The 17730-nt window shown below is 50.2% G+C and overlaps 1 protein-coding gene across 1 annotated transcript; it reads left to right on the top strand.

Moving 5' to 3' along the window:
* Positions 1 to 282: 282 nt before the first annotated feature.
* ARC (activity regulated cytoskeleton associated protein) lies at positions 283 to 1500 on the top strand. The gene has a single exon (XM_074985602.1). It carries the CDS (start codon positions 283 to 285, stop codon positions 1498 to 1500), a length of 1218 nt encoding a protein of 405 aa, XP_074841703.1.
* The last annotated feature ends 16230 nt before the right edge of the window (positions 1501 to 17730 follow it).

Here is a 17730-nt window from a genome sequence, read left to right on the forward strand (position 1 = left end):
TCCAGACGCTCCATTGGCAAGTGGGACTGGAACGAATTTGCCACCGACACCTGCTGGCGACAAGGCGGACTGGACAGCTCTCCTTGGGGTGATATCTGACTCGGTTGTGTTTGTGCAAGACGTACGTGGGGAGGCAAGAGGGGGCAGTGTGTGCCTTTTGGGAGAGGGGTTAGTAGCTGGGCAAAAGTGTCATTAATCTAACAGCCAGGGGTAGCCACTAGGGTTTAAAGTCGAGCTGTGTTTCAGTGCTTCTTGGTTAAGCTTGCTCACACCACACGAGCCATGCAGTTGGATAACTTCACCAACGGGAACATCCACACTTTCCAGGGGCACCGCAGTGTGGCCAGTAAGCCCAACGTGATCCTGCAGATAGGCAAGTGCAGGGCAGAGATGCTGGAGCATGTCCGGAGGACCCACCGACATCTCCTCTCGGAGGTGTCCAAGCAGGTGGAGCGGGAGCTGAAAGGCTTGCAGAAATCAGTGGGGAAGCTAGAGAACAACCTGGAAGACCATGTCCCTGCCACGGACAACCAGAGATGGAAAAAGTCCATCAAGGCCTGCCTGGCCAGATGCCAGGAGACCATTGCCCACCTGGAAAGGTGGGTTAAGAGAGAGATGAATGTCTGGAGGGAGGTGTTTTTCCGCCTGGAGAAATGGGCAGACCGGCTGGAGTCCATGGGGGGCAAATATTGCCCCCCAGACCACACCAGGCAAACAGTCTCTGTTGGGGTGGGAGGCCCAGAGAGCAGGCCCAATGAGGGGGAGATTTACGATTATGCCCTTGACATGAGCCAGATGTATGCCCTGACTCCCCCTCCTGGGGAGATCACTAGCCTGTCCCAGCCCCACGACTCCTACCAGTGGATCACCACCCCGGAGGATGCGCCACCCTCCCCGGTGGAGACCCAGATCTTTGAGGATCCCCACGAGTTCTTGAGCCACTTGGAGGAATACTTGAAGCAGGTGGGAGGGACCGAGGAGTACTGGCTCTCTCAGATCCAAAACCACATGAACGGCCCGGCCAAAAAGTGGTGGGAGTACAAGCAGGATTCGGTCAAGAACTGGGTGGAGTTCAAGAAGGAATTCCTGCAGTACAGTGAGGGCACTTTGACCAGGGACGCCATCAAGCGGGAGCTGGATCTGCCCCAGAAGCAGGGGGAACCCCTGGATGAGTTCCTCTGGCGTAAGAGAGACCTGTATCAGACGCTCTACGTCGATGCTGACGAGGAGGAAATCATCCAGTACGTGGTAGGCACCCTGCAGCCCAAATTCAAACGCTTCCTAAGCCACCCCTTTCCCAAGACCTTAGAGCAGCTGATCCAGCGGGGCAAGGAAGTCCTGAGCGACTTTGACCAGTCAGAAGAGCCAACCCCGCAGAGAACCCCTGAGCATCAGCCAGGGGAACCTGCTGATAGCTTGCCCCCCTCGACCACAGCTAGCCCCATTGCAAGCGATGAGACGCAGCCAGAGGCCCCTAGCCCACCAGCTACAGTGATATGAGCTAGTATAACCAGGGAATTGGCCTGAATTATACAAAGGCATGGAGGGGGCTGATTTAAGAAGCTTTACCTTAGCGAGAGGTTCTAGCTGTGACCAGTTATGGCTGGACTCAGTCCAATAGTCCTTGGCAGAGGAATGAACTTTGATAACGGATGGGCCACCTGAGAAGGTAGCTGCCCACCTCACCTCAATCATGTGAGGGGAGTGGTGTGAGCCTGAGGATACTATTTTAACTTCTGTAGGGCAGACAGTTTTATGATGCCCTTGGTAGGAAGCTAGACAGTTCTCCACTGCAGAGGCATCCAGCCTGTGTTAGTGCTTTCTCAGGACTTGCAGGAGGTGTAACTATTGATCAAGGGTTCCACCTTCCCACTAGCATCTTATATCTTCCAGAGTGGGTTTCCCCCTCCATGGAGGAACATCCTTCTTTTGACTTTTGCCCATCTCTGCCTTACTGACAGGGCTTTGTCCAGCCCAAAAGGAAGCTGCTGGCTTTTGCTTCCTTTGCAACTCCCTGCCAATGCTTCGGGGAGGAAACTTTTTTAAAGTTCATCATTGACCACTTAGAATGGCAGCGAAAGGTAACTTGAAGGGGTTTGATCAATTTTACCACCTGACATTGTATCTCCCTCAGCCCCTGCTCTCATTTTTCCTCCAAGTGGTTATCTGCCTCTCTCAGCTCCTGCACATCCCTCAGTAGCAAAGGAAATTTCATCCCATGTCTGCTAGCCTGGGTGAAACTAAACCTCTGGTCCTTGCTGGGTTAGTCTTCTCCCTGAGATTCAGGGCTGCGTGGATTAACAGGGAGGGGTAGAAGCCAGAGATATTTCTAGTTTGGGGAATGTGAGATCAGACAAGGCACCAAAACTGTACAGGGGTAAATTCCTAATATTCAAAAAAATCAACTAAACACACCCGGAAGTCAGAGCAAATATCCCCCAAGTAGCAAAGTGAGGCTCCTGCCTTGGAGATGCTGACATAGTAAGACATCAGCAACCTGTTTCTGTGGGACTTTGCCACTGGAAAGCAGAAACAAAGTTAAGAGGAGCTACATGTGATAGATCCCAGACCATGCCAGCAGAGAAGACTCTTTGACCACAGATCTACAGACGTGTTGCTTTTGGAAGGTCTGATGTCCATGGAATGGGGACTCAGATGTCTGAAAGGGGTCAAAAACTGATGGACTTTCTCAACTAGCCACTGTCTTCTGCTAGTTGGTCCAAGCTGGAGCTGGACTATCAAAGGCTGCACATTGACTAAAGCATGAAGAAGGGACTTTGAGACAGGACGTTTGGACCTTCACGTTTCTTGATACAGCAGGCCAAGCTAACTCGCTGAGGAAAGCTTTACTGGGGGGCGTTCAAACAGCAGTGCCCCACACCAGCCACAGTTGCACTCCAGCAACTCGCCAGCATCCATGGCTTGATTTAATAGGCAGTAGCAGCCCATGCGAGAAGGGACAAGAGGAAGCTGGAATCTCCCTGGGACTTGGCACAGCTGGCTCTGAAGGCCTTTGGGTGCAACTTCTTCCCAGAGGCTGAAGGTAAGACAACTTTAGCCCGTGTTAAGGCAGGTGTCACAGGACCGAACCACACAATGCTGAAGTCAGGGGCTGTGCACCTGCACTGACCCAGGCCCTAAACATAAGTGCATTGCAGAAGAGTTTTACAAGGGGGAGCCGACTGAAGGTTGCTCAGCGCAGCCCAGTGGGGTAGAATTGCTCAGTGGATTGAGCTGAAGATGAATATCAGGCACTAGAACAAGGCATTGAACCTTGGGGTAATGTCCTGACAGGAGGGAAGTGGGGTGGGATATTTAAACCTGGGGTGAGTACCTTGCCTGCTTGCCAACCAGCTTTCTCTTAGGCATAGCTGTACCAAACTCCTGCCTTTAGATTTGGGGGTTCCCAGTTCAAGGCCCAGGGGTAGCAAGTTACCTGGTGCAATGTGAGGATTTGTTTGGGGACTTTGCTGGTGTCTGGTCCTTGTTGGGCTAGGAGTGCATGGCATTGCGGGGTTACACTGCATGGCAGGGTCTGTGGGAATGAAATACTCAGCTGAAATGCAAAGTGTCATTTGGCACCGAGGCTCATGTGTATTATCCTCCCTTTGTTACAGTGACTCATCAGAGCCTCCTGTGAGCTGCTCAGAGCACAGAAGAAAAGAGGTGTGGATTCAAGGCTTCAGCAAGGGGAAGCAACTTCTGAATTCGAAGCCAACAGTGTGTCTCATGGGCAGCCCCGAGGGAAACACCCAACCCAGGTAACTAACATGCCCAGACCTTTCCCAGCCTCCCAAAGAGTCTGATGCCAAGCACCCCCCAAAAGCTGCTCAGAGCCACTTCATGCATCAGAGCCTGGTCTTCTGCTTATGCTGTTCAGGCCACCCAGCAGACATCCCAGTCTGGTGACCCTGTATGTCCACACAGCAGAGCACGCTAGCTGGCCTCTGCTAGCCTACTGGGGCAGCTGCAGGATGTTTCATTGCTGCAAACATTTAAGGCCTGGGGTTGGAGCCAAAGGTCTGGGACCCTCCCAGGCTTCAGTCAGTGTTCCCTGTGAGCTGAGCATTTGGACGGCCACCCAGGAGGGAGTCAGGTGCTGCCCAGCTCATTAGCAGACCTCCCACAGCCAGCAGTTTGTGTTTCTACTGTGGTGCACTTCCGCACATCCCTTGGTACACATAAAACTTATTCCACACATGGATGGAAAAAAATTAGAGGAAACACAGCCTGCAGGCCCTGCTGCATGCATTCCCTCCTCTCCAGCCCCTGCTCCATCCGGCACCTCCATTGAATCCTGCTTGTTGTTGCTTTTAGGGATTGCTGTGACCGTTCCTGAGCTTCTTTCAGTTGAGCTGGGAGCCACCGTTTCCATGGGGAAGAATGGAGAAGCTCAGTGCTCCAGGAAGAGCCTACTGCCAGAGGAAGCGGGGTGCAATGACAGAGCTGCTTTCAAGCCACAGCGAGGAAAAGAGGAAGCCAGCGCTACCTCCTAGCTCACAGGATAGCAGAGAAAAGCTCCAGGGACTGCGCTGGTCAAAGCTGGGCCAAGCTCCATACAGAAAGCTCCAAACCGGAGGACAGACAAAAGTGGACATGCAGAAGCAAGCCAGTCCTTGGACTTGGGGAATGAGCAGGGATGCTGGAGTTGGGCTGTAACTGAGTAACTCTTCCTGCTGATTTTATGAGTCACTGAGCCCAGGGATCTGGAATCTAATGAGGGATAATTGACCCTTGGTGGTGCAGTGAAATCCTGTTCTGACTCAGTCTGCTGAAAGTGACAGATCCCTCCTTGCTGTCAATGCTGTAACTCATTTGAGCAGAGGGTGGGCAGTATCAGTTCACACGGGTAGCCTTGGTCAAACCTCAGCAGCGCTGGAGGTTCAGAGGAGCATCTGGGAAGCCAGATGTTTGTCTGAAGAGCTGGAGGCCGCACAGCTGGGCCAGTCACCGCACAAGAACAGACCCTCTTGTGAGATGACAGCCACTTCCTGCTTCTGGACAGGCCAGCATTAGTGCCAGAACTGGGTTCCTTGTGCAACTTTGGTGCTTCTGTTTCCAGGCAGAACCAGAAAGTGTAACAGTGTGTGGGAAAACAATCATGCAAGTGAAATTGACCCAACTTTTTTGAACATCAAGAAAGTTTTGGTTCATGTGTTGGGTGAAGGGTCGGGTCAGTTCTTATTTCTTCCAAATCCAACTGTCCGTCCATGTTTGTGTCCATTGAGCAACCAACAAATCCCAATAACCAAATTCTGCAGCACTTTGTTACATTTGGCTGCATGGATGAGATCTGATGCACACTCCAATGACCAGTCAGCAAACGTGTGCTGGGACCAGAAGATGATGTGGGTGCCACAGGAAGCCTTCAACAGGGTAGCCCACAGAGGTAAACTCCTCCTCTGTTTTGCAGAGCTCATTGTGAAGACCTGTTTTCCACTGGCATTGTCTTTGGACATTTTATCTTCCAGAAGATTTATTCTCCCTTTGTTAAATAAAACTGACTGAGTCCTGGCACCTTTTGGCTCTGGGATTTTTTTCAACTGACTTTTTGGAGTATGCACAACTAGGTCACTGGTACTGCTTTTATTTCACCGGTTGCTCCTAGAATTTTGGAGCTTTACTTGTAGCACACTGACTTATATAACCATCTCCTCGTGAAAGAATGGATAGTCTCTCTGTCCTGGGGCTGACGGGCGAGTGAGCTGGTGCATGTTGTGTCTGTAAAACCTACACTGAATTCAATGACTGTACAATTTCATAGGCAATTTTACCTTAAACTCTGACAAAGCTGCTAAATAGGTTTATTTTTACTACAGCTCTTATTCCTCTGGTGTTTTCACAAAAGGTGACCTTATGGAGTCATTTCAGGTCGCTGGCATCACTACATTCGGGTTGGAAGCCAAAGGTCTTTGCACAGGGAAATAATTTGACCTAGCTCTGACTGTATCTGCTTGTTTATTCCTCATGTGTCAAGCTGGAGTTAGTGACTCACACAAACTGTCAGTCACTAGAATCTGTCAGGAGACCAATGCCACTCTCTGTTTGCTATTGTAGCAAAGTCTGTTCTTAGAATAGAACCTTTTGTAGGTTTATCTAATAAAATACTGAAACTTCTGCTTACAATACTCTGCTTCTCTCACTCCATTCTTTCCCTGCCTTATACCCTACAGAGCTAGGTACACAGGAACCTGAGAAGAGGTGAATTTGGCCAACCCTAAGCAATTATTCAACCCCCTAAAATCCTGCCATCATTTCAGCAGGATTAAAATGCTATTTTAAAGTACATAATTCTCTTTAACTTCAGATCCTGGATCCATCCTTAATGCAGTAGGAGATTTACTTAATTAAAGTGGGCTTCAGGTCTGTGTTAAGATCACATTGTGCTGTGGGTATGAAGTGGCCTGGCCATTGAAGAGGGGCTGGGTCCAGTCCAGCTGTGCTTCATTAACAGGGGATGCAGGAGTGTGAAGGCACAGAGAGTAAGAACACTCTTGCAGGCATCAGACGGAGGGAGATGGCAGAAGAGTCTGGGACTCCAGGGACCAGGGAGGGCTGGGACTAGCCTGCCAGAAGCAAGGGAAGCCTCCTTGGGAAGGCCTGGAGTGGGTTGGGGAAAAAGTGATCTTGGAGCCTTTCTGGGAAGAAACCCCAGGACTGAGAGTTGTGAATTCAGCCCAAAGCGGGGGATGTTTTTAAGGATGTTGGATTGATGAAGTTAGTTTAAGGGGGTTTGGCATAAAGGGAAACTGAGGCAGGGTGCTGCTGAGCCATCCTATGTGGGGAGGCAGATGACTGGGTACAGCCACAGTTGCACTTTCCCATTTCTGTTTCCAAGCCAAGGCAAGTGAGAGCAGCCTCAGAGCTGCTCTAACTACACTCAAGAGCCTGTTGTCCAAAGGGGATCAGCAGCTCAGCCAACCTCTCCTGTCTCCCTGGTCACCTATGTTGGAAGCAGCAAGAAATATAGAGCCATTATGATGGCCCTTTCCAGCTGGGAAATCTCTCTGAACCTCAGATTCACCAGGTCCACTGCATTAGATCTCCAGGGCCGTGTAAAGGGACCATACTATGTACGAGAATCTCGCCCAGCAGATGAACTGAACTTAGGCTTGTTGAAATGTTGTAGACTGGCGGACTTGGAAATCACTGTTTATCTGCACCGTGGCACGCACATCTGCATTGCTCTTGCATTTTAGATCTGACCTGAAGGGGCCTCTCTGAAGGGTGAGGATTAGTTCAGCCTCCCTCCCTGCCAACTCCATCCTTTGTCCCTCTGCCCTGTAGGGAGCTCACGTCAGTGATAACTGCATTGGTTTGGGTGGACATGGGACTGGATCACTAAGTCATTCTGAAGTCATCAGAAGATAAAAATATCTGATCCTTATTGAACCAGACTAGATCAGAACCAGGACTCCCTCTAATTTTTCCATGTATAGGTGGAATAAATTTTATTATGTGCACCAAGACATATGTACCACCAATAGAAACATACGCTGCCAGCTGTGGGTGCTGCGGTGCCAATTCTCAGTGCTGCTGGACAGAAATAGTTGTTGTATTTTGATGACAGTGGAGCTATTAGCTGTAGTTCCGTAATCAGAACTCAGTCAGCAAATCCAACCATGTGATTGCTTCAGAACATGCTGCAGTATAGCACACCTGGGTAATGCTGTGTCCAGGCAGGGCATCTGCAAGGACTGAGTCTGGGACCTCTGTAATTAACAACACGAGGGTCCACAGCCTGAGCTAAAGGAACAGCCTAGTTAAGCCAGTGACAGTAATGGACTCATCCAGTAGAGGGGGACAAAGCCACATGAGTGGGGGTTAAAATGAAATATTTTTAAAAAGACCTATTCCCAGTGAAGTTCTACAGTCAGTTGTGGCTCAGGGAGAGAAAGTGTAAGGTTATGGGGAGGAGAGGTGTTTCCTGATATGAACTGAAAAATAGACAGGGTGCAATGCTCCCTCTAATTTTTTTCCATCCATCCATGTGTGGAATAAATTTTGTTATGTGCACTGAAGCAGGAACAGATGTGAACCACCAATAAACACATATACTGCTCACTGCTGGTGGCTCTGCTAATCTGCTGGGTGGCATCTGAATCTCTCCTGGGCAGCTGCCCAACTGCTCAGCTTACAGGGAAGATTGCTGAGGTGTCGGTGAAATGAAGTTATAAAAAAGGCTGGTCTCGATGGTGGGACAGAGAAGGCTCTTGCATGCACCACCAGTGGCTAGATAAAGGAGTGGGATGGAGATGAGACAGACGTTAGATAAGTGACGATGGGAAGAGACGGCTTTTTCTGGGGAGGTTTCCTGGAGAACAGAAGAGTTTTTAAATTGGCAAGATTTTCAATTTGGTGACGGTCCCCTCTGGATTTTAATCCAACTACAGCCTCATAATAAGAGTTTATCTATTTTCTGCTGGGGCAGCACCCAGGTCCCAGAGGAGCTGTCAGGCTTACACCTCCATCCAAGGAAGAAATGCCTCATTACAGCTTCACGCTCAATCAGGAGGAAGTTCCCAGGAACAGTGAGCCAATCAGAAAGCCTTGACCTAACCAAGACGGGACCTATGTCAAGTTTCCTGGAGCTGGAGCCAAAGCCCGTCAGAGTCAATGGGAGTCTTTCGAGTGACTGCAGCGGTGCTTTCGCTCAGGCTTGGACACAATCAATCACTATTTCCGGGCATTGTTTTAACACATTTGTGCATCCTGCGGTTTTGACTGGCCAGGATGCCACATACAAACAGAATAACAGCTTCTCTGGAGACATTACCCTCTGGTCCGTCAATGAGTAATGAGGAAGGCAATACTACTTAGATTATTGACCCAACAGGCTACAACGGCTCCACTTAGTATGTCAATATGATACTGCCATAAATGTGGCATTAATAGCCTGCTTGCTGCTATGCTCACTGGAGGTGATCTTGTCACAGGTCCATTCCAAGGGATGTTAGAGGCAAAGGCAAATGTCTTGGTTCCTCTAGGGCTGTGTCTACACTACCCCTTCCTTTTGGAAGGGCTATTTGAATGACACAAATCAGAACTGGTTAATGAGGGGCTGATATGAATATTCAGCACCTGGGGCTTATTTTGAAGTGCCCACGTCTGCACAGCCAGTTTGCATTTTGAAAGCAGCAGTTTCGAAGTGTGACTGGCTGCTGTTATGCTAATGAGGCACTGAATATTCATATCAGTGCCTCATTAACCAGTTCCGATCCCTGTCATTTAAATACCCCTTCCAGAAGGGAGGGGTAGTGTAGACATGGCCTGGGGTAGAACTCAGATCCTCTTTTGTTGAAAACAGGCTTTCTACTGTCTGAGCTAAAAGAGGATCTTTTATAATAGTTAGCAGTAAAGGGCCTCTGACACATAGTTGAACAGTTCTGATTCTACACTCAGTGGATAGCAGGGGGATGAGGTTGCTCATTTAAACACCATACCAAAATTAAAAGAGTAGCCTTAACTATGACCCTGCCCTGCATTGTGATACCTGCCCAAATTCAGGGAAAGGCAGCTATGTTAGGGTGACTTCTATCCTCTTCAGCCGGTATGTGGCAAGGCATAGTAGGCTTTTTTTGTTTGTTTTGTCCCATTATATATCTCTACTTGAAGGGAGAATGTCACCTGGGAAAGAGGGGCAGTGACTTCAGATCACTGAGTGCACTACAGAAGCCATGCTGGGTCTGGTACTGTCCCAACCAACAAGGCATGGTCCTCCAAGGGCTAGAGGGACTGAGAGGAAGCAGTAGCCAATCACAGCTCACCAGATGAGATAAAAAGCTTTGCCTGCCCTTCCTTTGGGAGAGCGCTGGGTGATATGGGGCAGGAGAAGCACTCCCAGCCCTGCAGCAAGGCATCGCAACATGACTTGGCCTTTGCTCAAAGCATGCAACAAATTCTTTATTTTTCTAACAGAGTTCGAAAGCCCATGGAGCTGGTTTTGTGTTGACTTTCTATGAACGATTACAGGGTTAGCAAGCAGTTCACTGCATGAGATGGCTTTGACAGTCACTAATAATGTAAGATCAATGGCTTGCCCTCCCTTAAGATACTGCGCTTATTTTTGGTTATCCCACTGCACAGCAGAAATAGAGGAGGTGCAGGGAGGGGTGGGTAGAAACCTGGAGAGGCATTAGGGTAGGTTAGTTTAAACAGGAGATGAATAAGGGGAAGGGCTCAATAGAGGGGTATAAAATAACAAGCACTGGCGGGGGGGTCTGTATCTCCCCAGCCGCCAGGCCTATTGGGGTTCCAAAGATCTCCCACTTTATCCAAAGCTCTCATTTAAATACATTCCCTCTTTGCTCACATGCATGGTGCCTCACAAGTATCTCGATGCCTCTTTGTTAATCCCACGTCCCCAGTTTATGGTCTCATGCTAAACTTCTTCACTGGAGCACAATGTATCCAGCGACTGCAAACAACAGACACAAATGCTCTTGGGTGTAAGTCACACATTGTGATAAGACGGGGTTTCTGGGCACAGTTAGAGAAATCAATCCAGGGTAACTTTGCTTCAAATCCAGGCTACTTACAACCCCAGGCTGGGATTTCCCTCCAACTAAGGCAAATCCAACCAGCCACCACAGCACCTCTGCCAGCCCCCGGGGAGCCAAAAGCCACACAAGCAAACACACAGACTTTCCAGCTGCTGTACCAGCCCAGATCATCAACCCCCAAATTCGGGTGAGGGGCTCTTAAGCCTGTTTCACCCAACACCACACAGATTCTTTAGGCCCCAAAGGGTCCAGCCCCAGCCCCGGTCAATATATACTTGGATCTTACGCAAATCACCTTGCAAAAGGCAGATCGTTAGATCTAATATCTAAGGGTTTATTAATAAAAGAGAAAGAATAGGGTTACAGAGAAGAATTGTTAAAGCGATATCTTACATACAGCAATCACAACCACTGACGAAGGCCAGAGGTATTATTTGCTGATTCTTGAAAGCCTCTGAAAGTTCACTTTAGGTTACATGAATTCAGCTTTTGGAGCATTGTAGATCCGGCCCACTGGGGTCCGCATGCTGGGCATGGACCCTTGGAGACCACAAGACAAAAGATCCAACATGGACACTGCTAAGACCACACTATTGTTCTCTCTTCTGTGTTTTGGGACCAACTCTTTCTTCTTCCCATAGCCCTTGAGGGTCTGCTCCGACCTGACTCAGGTGGGCTGTTGTAGCAAACTGCCATTGGATGAATCCCAGGAGACAGTCTCCATTTCTGAGGCGGACCTCTTGCTTTGTCTCAGCCCAGGTCACCTGACCATTGGGCTGCATTGCATTGACAAGTCCCAAACATCGGGGATGTGGATTGGACTGTCTGAGCACTTGTTTATAGTCCATTCATCACGGATAGGACTGAGTTTACATCTCCTATTGTGAAGCTTAGCACACAAACAAGTTTTGAGCATGAGTTTTCTTGAGCACAGACTCACTTCATCAGATGCCGTCTGTGCTCACGAAAACCCATGCTCAAAACTTTTCTGTTAGTCTATAAGGTGCCACAGGACCCTTTGTTGCTGTTACAGATCCAGACTAACACAGCTACCCCTCCGATACTAGCTCATTATAGGGGCTTTTTTACATACTTTGCTTTATCTAATTCTTGACTCCCATCCCTCCTTCTGCCCTTCTGTTCTCTGATTTGCTCTCCTTGATAATAACTTTTCTGATTTGTCAACCTTGATTACTATTTTTGGGTCTCTGTGCCTTAAATATTGAGTCTGTTCTGGTATGGCTATGGGCTGAAGAAGTGCTTCTGTCCCACGAAAGCTCATCAGCTAATAAATTATTTTGTTAGTCTTTAAAGTGCTACTGGACTGCTTTTTTGTTTTTATAGTATATAGACTAGCACGGCTTTCTCTGTGTTACTATGCATAGATTCAAGGCATCAGCAGCTTTCAGTAGACACCACACATGACTCCTCCCCGCCCAGCACAATATATGGGGCCAATAGCCACATTAAAATGCATTAAAATGCTTCCAGACCCAATATAAAAATCCAGTCACACAACACACACAACTGCTGGAGAGCTGGGACTAGCACCTTAGTCCTCCGGAGCCAAAAGCAACAGCTGCTACGACATGACCAGAGAAGACCTCCAGGTTAGGACTCATATTGAGGTAGAGTCCTTAGCTGCCCCATGGACTCAACCACTTGAGGGCAACATCAGTCACTCCTACCCAGCCAGAGCGTCTCCTCTTAAAAGCCTCTGAAACAAACCCTGCTCTGGAGCTAACACACGGGTTCTGGTGTTCCCCCCTGGGAATGCCTTACCCTGAGTGCTTTCCCCATTTTGCATGTTGTGTTACATACCATGCTCCGGACAGGCAGCTGTAGCCCATACACACTCCTAGTGAGCCATGTACTCGGTGGGTACATCTGCGTGAGGATACAAACTCCACAGCTGGCCTGGGTCAGCAGACTCGGTTTTGGAGAGTTCAAATACCAGGGCTAAACACTGCTGTGTTGATGTCCAGCCTTCGGCTGGAGGGCAGCTCTGGGACTTTCCTCCCAGGCTGGGCTCTGCAGGAAGCAAAGGCAACTCCAAAGTGGGGTTCCACCCTGCACAATGGCAATCCCATTATCTGCTGCACACCCACATCACAGCCAGCTCCCTCATCCAGCTGGTAACCCCCAGCAGCCTTCACCCCTCGCTCCATTCACCCCCACCCAACGCAGAGCTCTGAAGTCCAGCATCACCCAATGCCTTCATTCTAGCTCCCTCCACCTGGCAGCCTCTTCCTGCCGACCACCCCAGTGCCCTATTAAACCCCCGACTCCATCTGGTACCCACAGAAGCCCCCTGCTTACATGACTGACTATGTGCTCACCAGCACCTGCCCCCATCACTCCTGGAGGGGAGCTACACCAGCCCCTCATAGTTTCTGAATTCTCAGTCCACCTGTAATGGATTTTTATACCCCACCCAATCCATAAGCTCAGAGCTGCCCTGAAATGCAGCATCCTCTGGGGTGGAGCATCACAACCAGCTAGAATATGGCAATGAGTGGGAAAGGTTGGAAGGATCTTTACGCTGCTCTTCTGAAAAGTGCCGTAGGCTCTTTCGGGTCCCTGCAGGTTAGGGAGGAGATGCAGTTTAAAGGGTTTGGTTGGAAAGCTAGCCCCACCTAGGGATCAATGAACTACATTTGCCTTGGCAGGATAAGTCACCAGGGTGGGGATTTGAACCACATGGGTTCACCTCTGAGCCACATTGAGTTTAGTTCATTGCTGGGTCACCGCTGGACATTTTAGAAGGAGGAAAGAAAGAGCCCTCGGGGCCTGATCCAAAGCTCAGTCACTGTGATGGGGCGTGGTCCCAGGAGACCCCTGGGGATGTTCCCCGGTGTGCTGGTGATGCCACTGAGACTCACCTTGTTTCGAGGGTTCCCCAACCCTCTGTCCTGCTGAATCAGAACCGCTCAGCTCCTCCAGACAAGCCATAGAGTTGGGATTACTGCACCCTTGCAGAGCAGTTCAGACACTGTAACTCCAGCTCTGGGTGGATGCAGTTGTAGGGCACAGCATGCAGGGGGTCAAACACCAGAAGGGATCAAAGCACCTCCCAGATTTTCTCTCTCTGTGCAAAAGATTTGCATAGGTAGGTTCATTATGTAAGCCCCCGCTTATCAATGAAAGGGTAGAGTGGTAGCCCTCCCCAGGAAAGAGCAGTTTTCACAGAGTTAGGTTATAAACAAAAGCATTTTTATTAAGCAAATCAGTTGGATACAAGTGGTTATAGAAAAGGACAAGCAGATAAAAATAAGTTATCAAATCAGAGGCTGTGTCTAAATTGCTGAGAATTGCCGGGAAATGGTATGCATTTGCATGTCTCCTGAAGACAGTTCTGTCAGGAGAGGCTTTGCCAACATTTGGTGCATGCACATGGTCCCAAATATTGGGAAACCCCCCTCTGCCAGCAAATCCATTCTTCCTTGTATAACAAGGAGGACTGGGAAGTCAGTGGAGGACTCCCAGAGCGGCAAACTTTGGGCGGGAGACCTCCTGGCTCCCGACAGAAGGCTGATATCTAGGCATAGCCAAAGAGGAAATGCACAGTGAATTCTTCTCCCCTAGAAATCTAGGTACTTATATAAGCAGTTGCTTTTATATCAGGTGAAATCTTCAGGTCAGAAATGATATTATTCTGACCTGGTCTTCAGTAAAGTCCCCTGTTTTCCTTAGGGTGTTTCCCGCAATTTCCAAGGTCAGCTCCAGACAAAAATGCAACAAGCTGAAAACAAAACAATGGAGGAATTCCAGGGCGCCTTTATACCTTTTGCCTGTGCAGGGAATTCCCTTGTTCTCTTTGGCTGCATCTACCCATGCCCCTTCCTTTTGGAGGGGGCATGTTAGTGAGGCAGTTAGAAAGATGCTAATGATGCACTGACATGAATATGCAGTTCCTCTTTAGCATAATGGTGGCTGCACGCAATTTGAAAGTGGCATTTTCAGAACGCACATCACCCATATAGATGGGGGCCTTTTGAATGGACGCCATCCACCTCTGAAAGTTCCTTCTTCCTAAAACCAAATGGGAAGAAGGGGTTTTGAAGTCAGGGGGGGCTTTCGAAAGGCCCCTGTCTACGTGGGCGGCCACCATTATGCTAAACAGGCACTGCATATTCATGTCAGCGCCCTATTAGCATCTCCCTAACTGTCTCATTAACATGGCCCCACCAGAAAGAGGGGGTATGTATAAACACAGCCTTGGTGTAACGGTATACTCCAAGGTGGAGACTGCCCTGTGAGAGGATCACCCGCCCAAGCCCATTGTAGGCAATCACCCACTGCCTGCCTGCTGGATTGCATGTTTACAGTCAAATTTGTCAGATGTGGATTGACACCCATTAAGTTGTCTCAGGACAGCTGTCCTCTCCCAAGCCACACTACTGTCACAACAGGGTGACCACGACTCCTGTTGAGGTCTTCCAGAGACAAACATTTGGAATACAAATATGTAAACATTAATAACTTCCGCTACAAAAATGACACATGCTCAAAAATAGGTTTTACAGATCCAGCAGGTTGTAACATTCAAGTTGGTAAGTCACAAGCCTCCTTTTCTCCAAAGCATTTCTGAGTTATGCATCTATAACTGCCAACAGGCAGAATCAAACCTGGGACCTTTGGAGCTCCATGCAGGAGCCTATAATAGCAGCAGTTCCCAGCCGGTGACCCATTTTGACAATTCAGGAAGATTTGGTAACCCATGGCAATTCAAAAACTGGGGAAGGCAGTGCCCTAACTAGCTGATTTTGCACCTGAGGCTCAAATATAAAATTGTGCCCCCTTATGTTTATATATTCATAATAGTTATTTCATAGAAAAGGGGAAATATATTAATAAAATACTAACACTGCATTTACTATAGTTAGTCAGAGTTGTGGTGGTGGAAATACACTCATCCCCCTGCCTTAAACCTTACAATCAGGGGCTAGGGGAGTCACACTCAGGGGCTAAGAGTCACTCAGGACCTAGAGGGGCTGTAGGAGTTACACTCTGGAGCTGCAAGGAGCCAGGGGAGTCACACTCAGGGGCTGCAGGAAGCTAGGACAGTCACACTCAGGGGCTGCAGGAAGCTAGGACAGTCACGCTCAGGGGCTGCAGGGGTCTAGAGGAGTCACACTAGGGGCCTAGGAGTCACTTGGGGCTGAAGGGGGCTAAGGGTGTCTCACTCAGGGGCTAGGGGAATCACACGCAGGGGCTGGAGGGGGCTGGAGAGGCACAGGGAACCCCACGGCTAGAAGCCGGCTGGGGCATGGAGCGCCAGCCTGCAGAACCAGATGCCCAGGTGCGGCGGGAACCCCAGCCCACATGGCTGAAAGCCAGCTGGGGCAGAACCCTGGCTGGGGCTGGGGGGAACCCCGACCCCTGAGGCCTGAAGCCAACTTGGGCAAAGCCCTCCCTCCCAAAAGCATTCTCAGGCTCCCACCTTACCCGGGCTGGGCGCTGCTCCTCAGGTATGCAGTTCTCTGCCCTGCGGCTGAAATGGTTCTCAGTGTAATTGATTGGCTTACCTGCCTGACAGCTGTTAATCCGATTAAGAAGTTGAGAACCACTTCAGGAGTGTGAATGGCTTCTTAAGAGCCGCCTGTGGAGCTGCCCAGCCCAGCGAGTGACCCTTTTGAAATGTAATCACAACCCCTGCTTGGGTCCCGACCCATAGGTTGGGAAACCCTGCTGTGTAGTTTGAGCTGAGAGCCAGCTGGCTCTCAGCTAAGGCGACAGAGGAGACTCCTTCTTTTTCTGTTTCAGTGGTCTAGGTGCCACTACAGAGGACAGTGACTCATGCCCCAGAGGAGGGTGGGTTACGCCAGCATCTTTCCCTTTGCGCTGCATCCCCAGACTCATGTCCTCCTAGGGCCAGCTCATCCCAGCCCTACTGTCTGTCCTCACATTCAGGCCCATGCCTTGCTCAACACCCCTCTGCCACTGCCTACCCAGATCCATGACTCTCCGGCCAACTTCCTCTCCCCTCTCTGCCCCACCCTCTCGGTACCTTCCTCCTTGTCCAGTCCTACATTTCCCCTCCTTCACAGCCAGGCCCCTCCGCTCCCCTCACCATTCCTGTCTTGTGGGGTGGGGCAATGAATCTCCTGCCTCTCCTCCATCCTTCCAACCCATTCGGGGGGATCAGCTGACTTCTGAAGGGCTGTGTCCCCCCATGAGAAACTCCAAGCAGTGGCCAGGCCAGGGCATCCTGGCCCTGTAGCTTGGTGGGATGGCTGGAGACAGCCTTGCCCGGCACAGAAGAGGGCAACGTTGAATGTTCCAGGGGTGGGGAAGGGATGGTCTTTGCCTTTCAACCCTCTGAAAGGCCCAGAGAGACTGTCTGGGTCCCACCCGTCCCTTCCTGACCCCATCAGAGGGAGGAGAAGGAAGGACCCTGCTGTGCGACTGCTGGGGTGAGGGGCACCTTTGTGGGCAGAGGAAGGGAGAGCTGGTTTCATGTGGAGGCCAGGAGAGAGAGCCACTGGGAAAGAGGTGCCTTGTGGATTTCTCCCCCTCATCTCTCCTCCCCTCACCCTGACCCGGAAATGGGCCCCCCAGGACTTTGGATCCAGCCAGGACTGCGGAGCTCACCAGAGGGCTATGCAGCTGTGATGCAGCCTCTCCCACGCCGCCCCCTCAGGGGAGCCTGGCTCCTCAGGTCTGACTCACCCACTGTATGAACACTCCCCACCCACTTCCCAGTCGCCCCCACTGCACCGTCCAATTCACACGGCCAATGAATGCAGACTAACCCCTGCAGTCCTCCCTCCCACGCCGGTGTGATCTGAGGAGACCAGCTCTGGCTGATGACAAGGAAGAGCCCTCCAGAACTGCCCACATGCCATGAAGTCAGCACATAAGCTGGATTTCCCCCACGCAATTCTGTTCAGCAAAAGCAGTCAGGCATCTCTGTCTCCCCGCCCACTCGCCCCCTCTCTCCCATCATCCCAGCGAGGACTGGCCGCTTGCCTGCGCTGTACCTGGTCGGCAGAATCCAGTTGAGCCTTCCGTCTCCAGGGCCGTTGATCCGGCAAGTCTTTCGCTGGCATGAAATTGGCTAAGGGAAACAAAAACAGCACCCCGTGGTGAGAGGGCTTCATGCACATTCAGAGCCTGTTTCTATGACACCGGGGTTCTACCTCCTGGAAGGTGTGAGGTGTCAATCATGTTTTCGCTGCCAGCAAGAAGGGCCAAAGTCTCTATGGAAACAAGACGTAGGTTATTA

The sequence above is a fragment of the Carettochelys insculpta genome, chromosome 2, assembly GCF_033958435.1.
Source record: "Carettochelys insculpta isolate YL-2023 chromosome 2, ASM3395843v1, whole genome shotgun sequence".
Taxonomy (NCBI): Eukaryota; Metazoa; Chordata; order Testudines; family Carettochelyidae; genus Carettochelys; species Carettochelys insculpta.

What these genes read in the sequence shown, in the direction of transcription:
- ARC (XM_074985602.1), top strand. Translation starts at nt 283, where the DNA reads ATGCAGTTGGATAACTTCACCAACGGGAACATCCACACTTTCCAGGGG.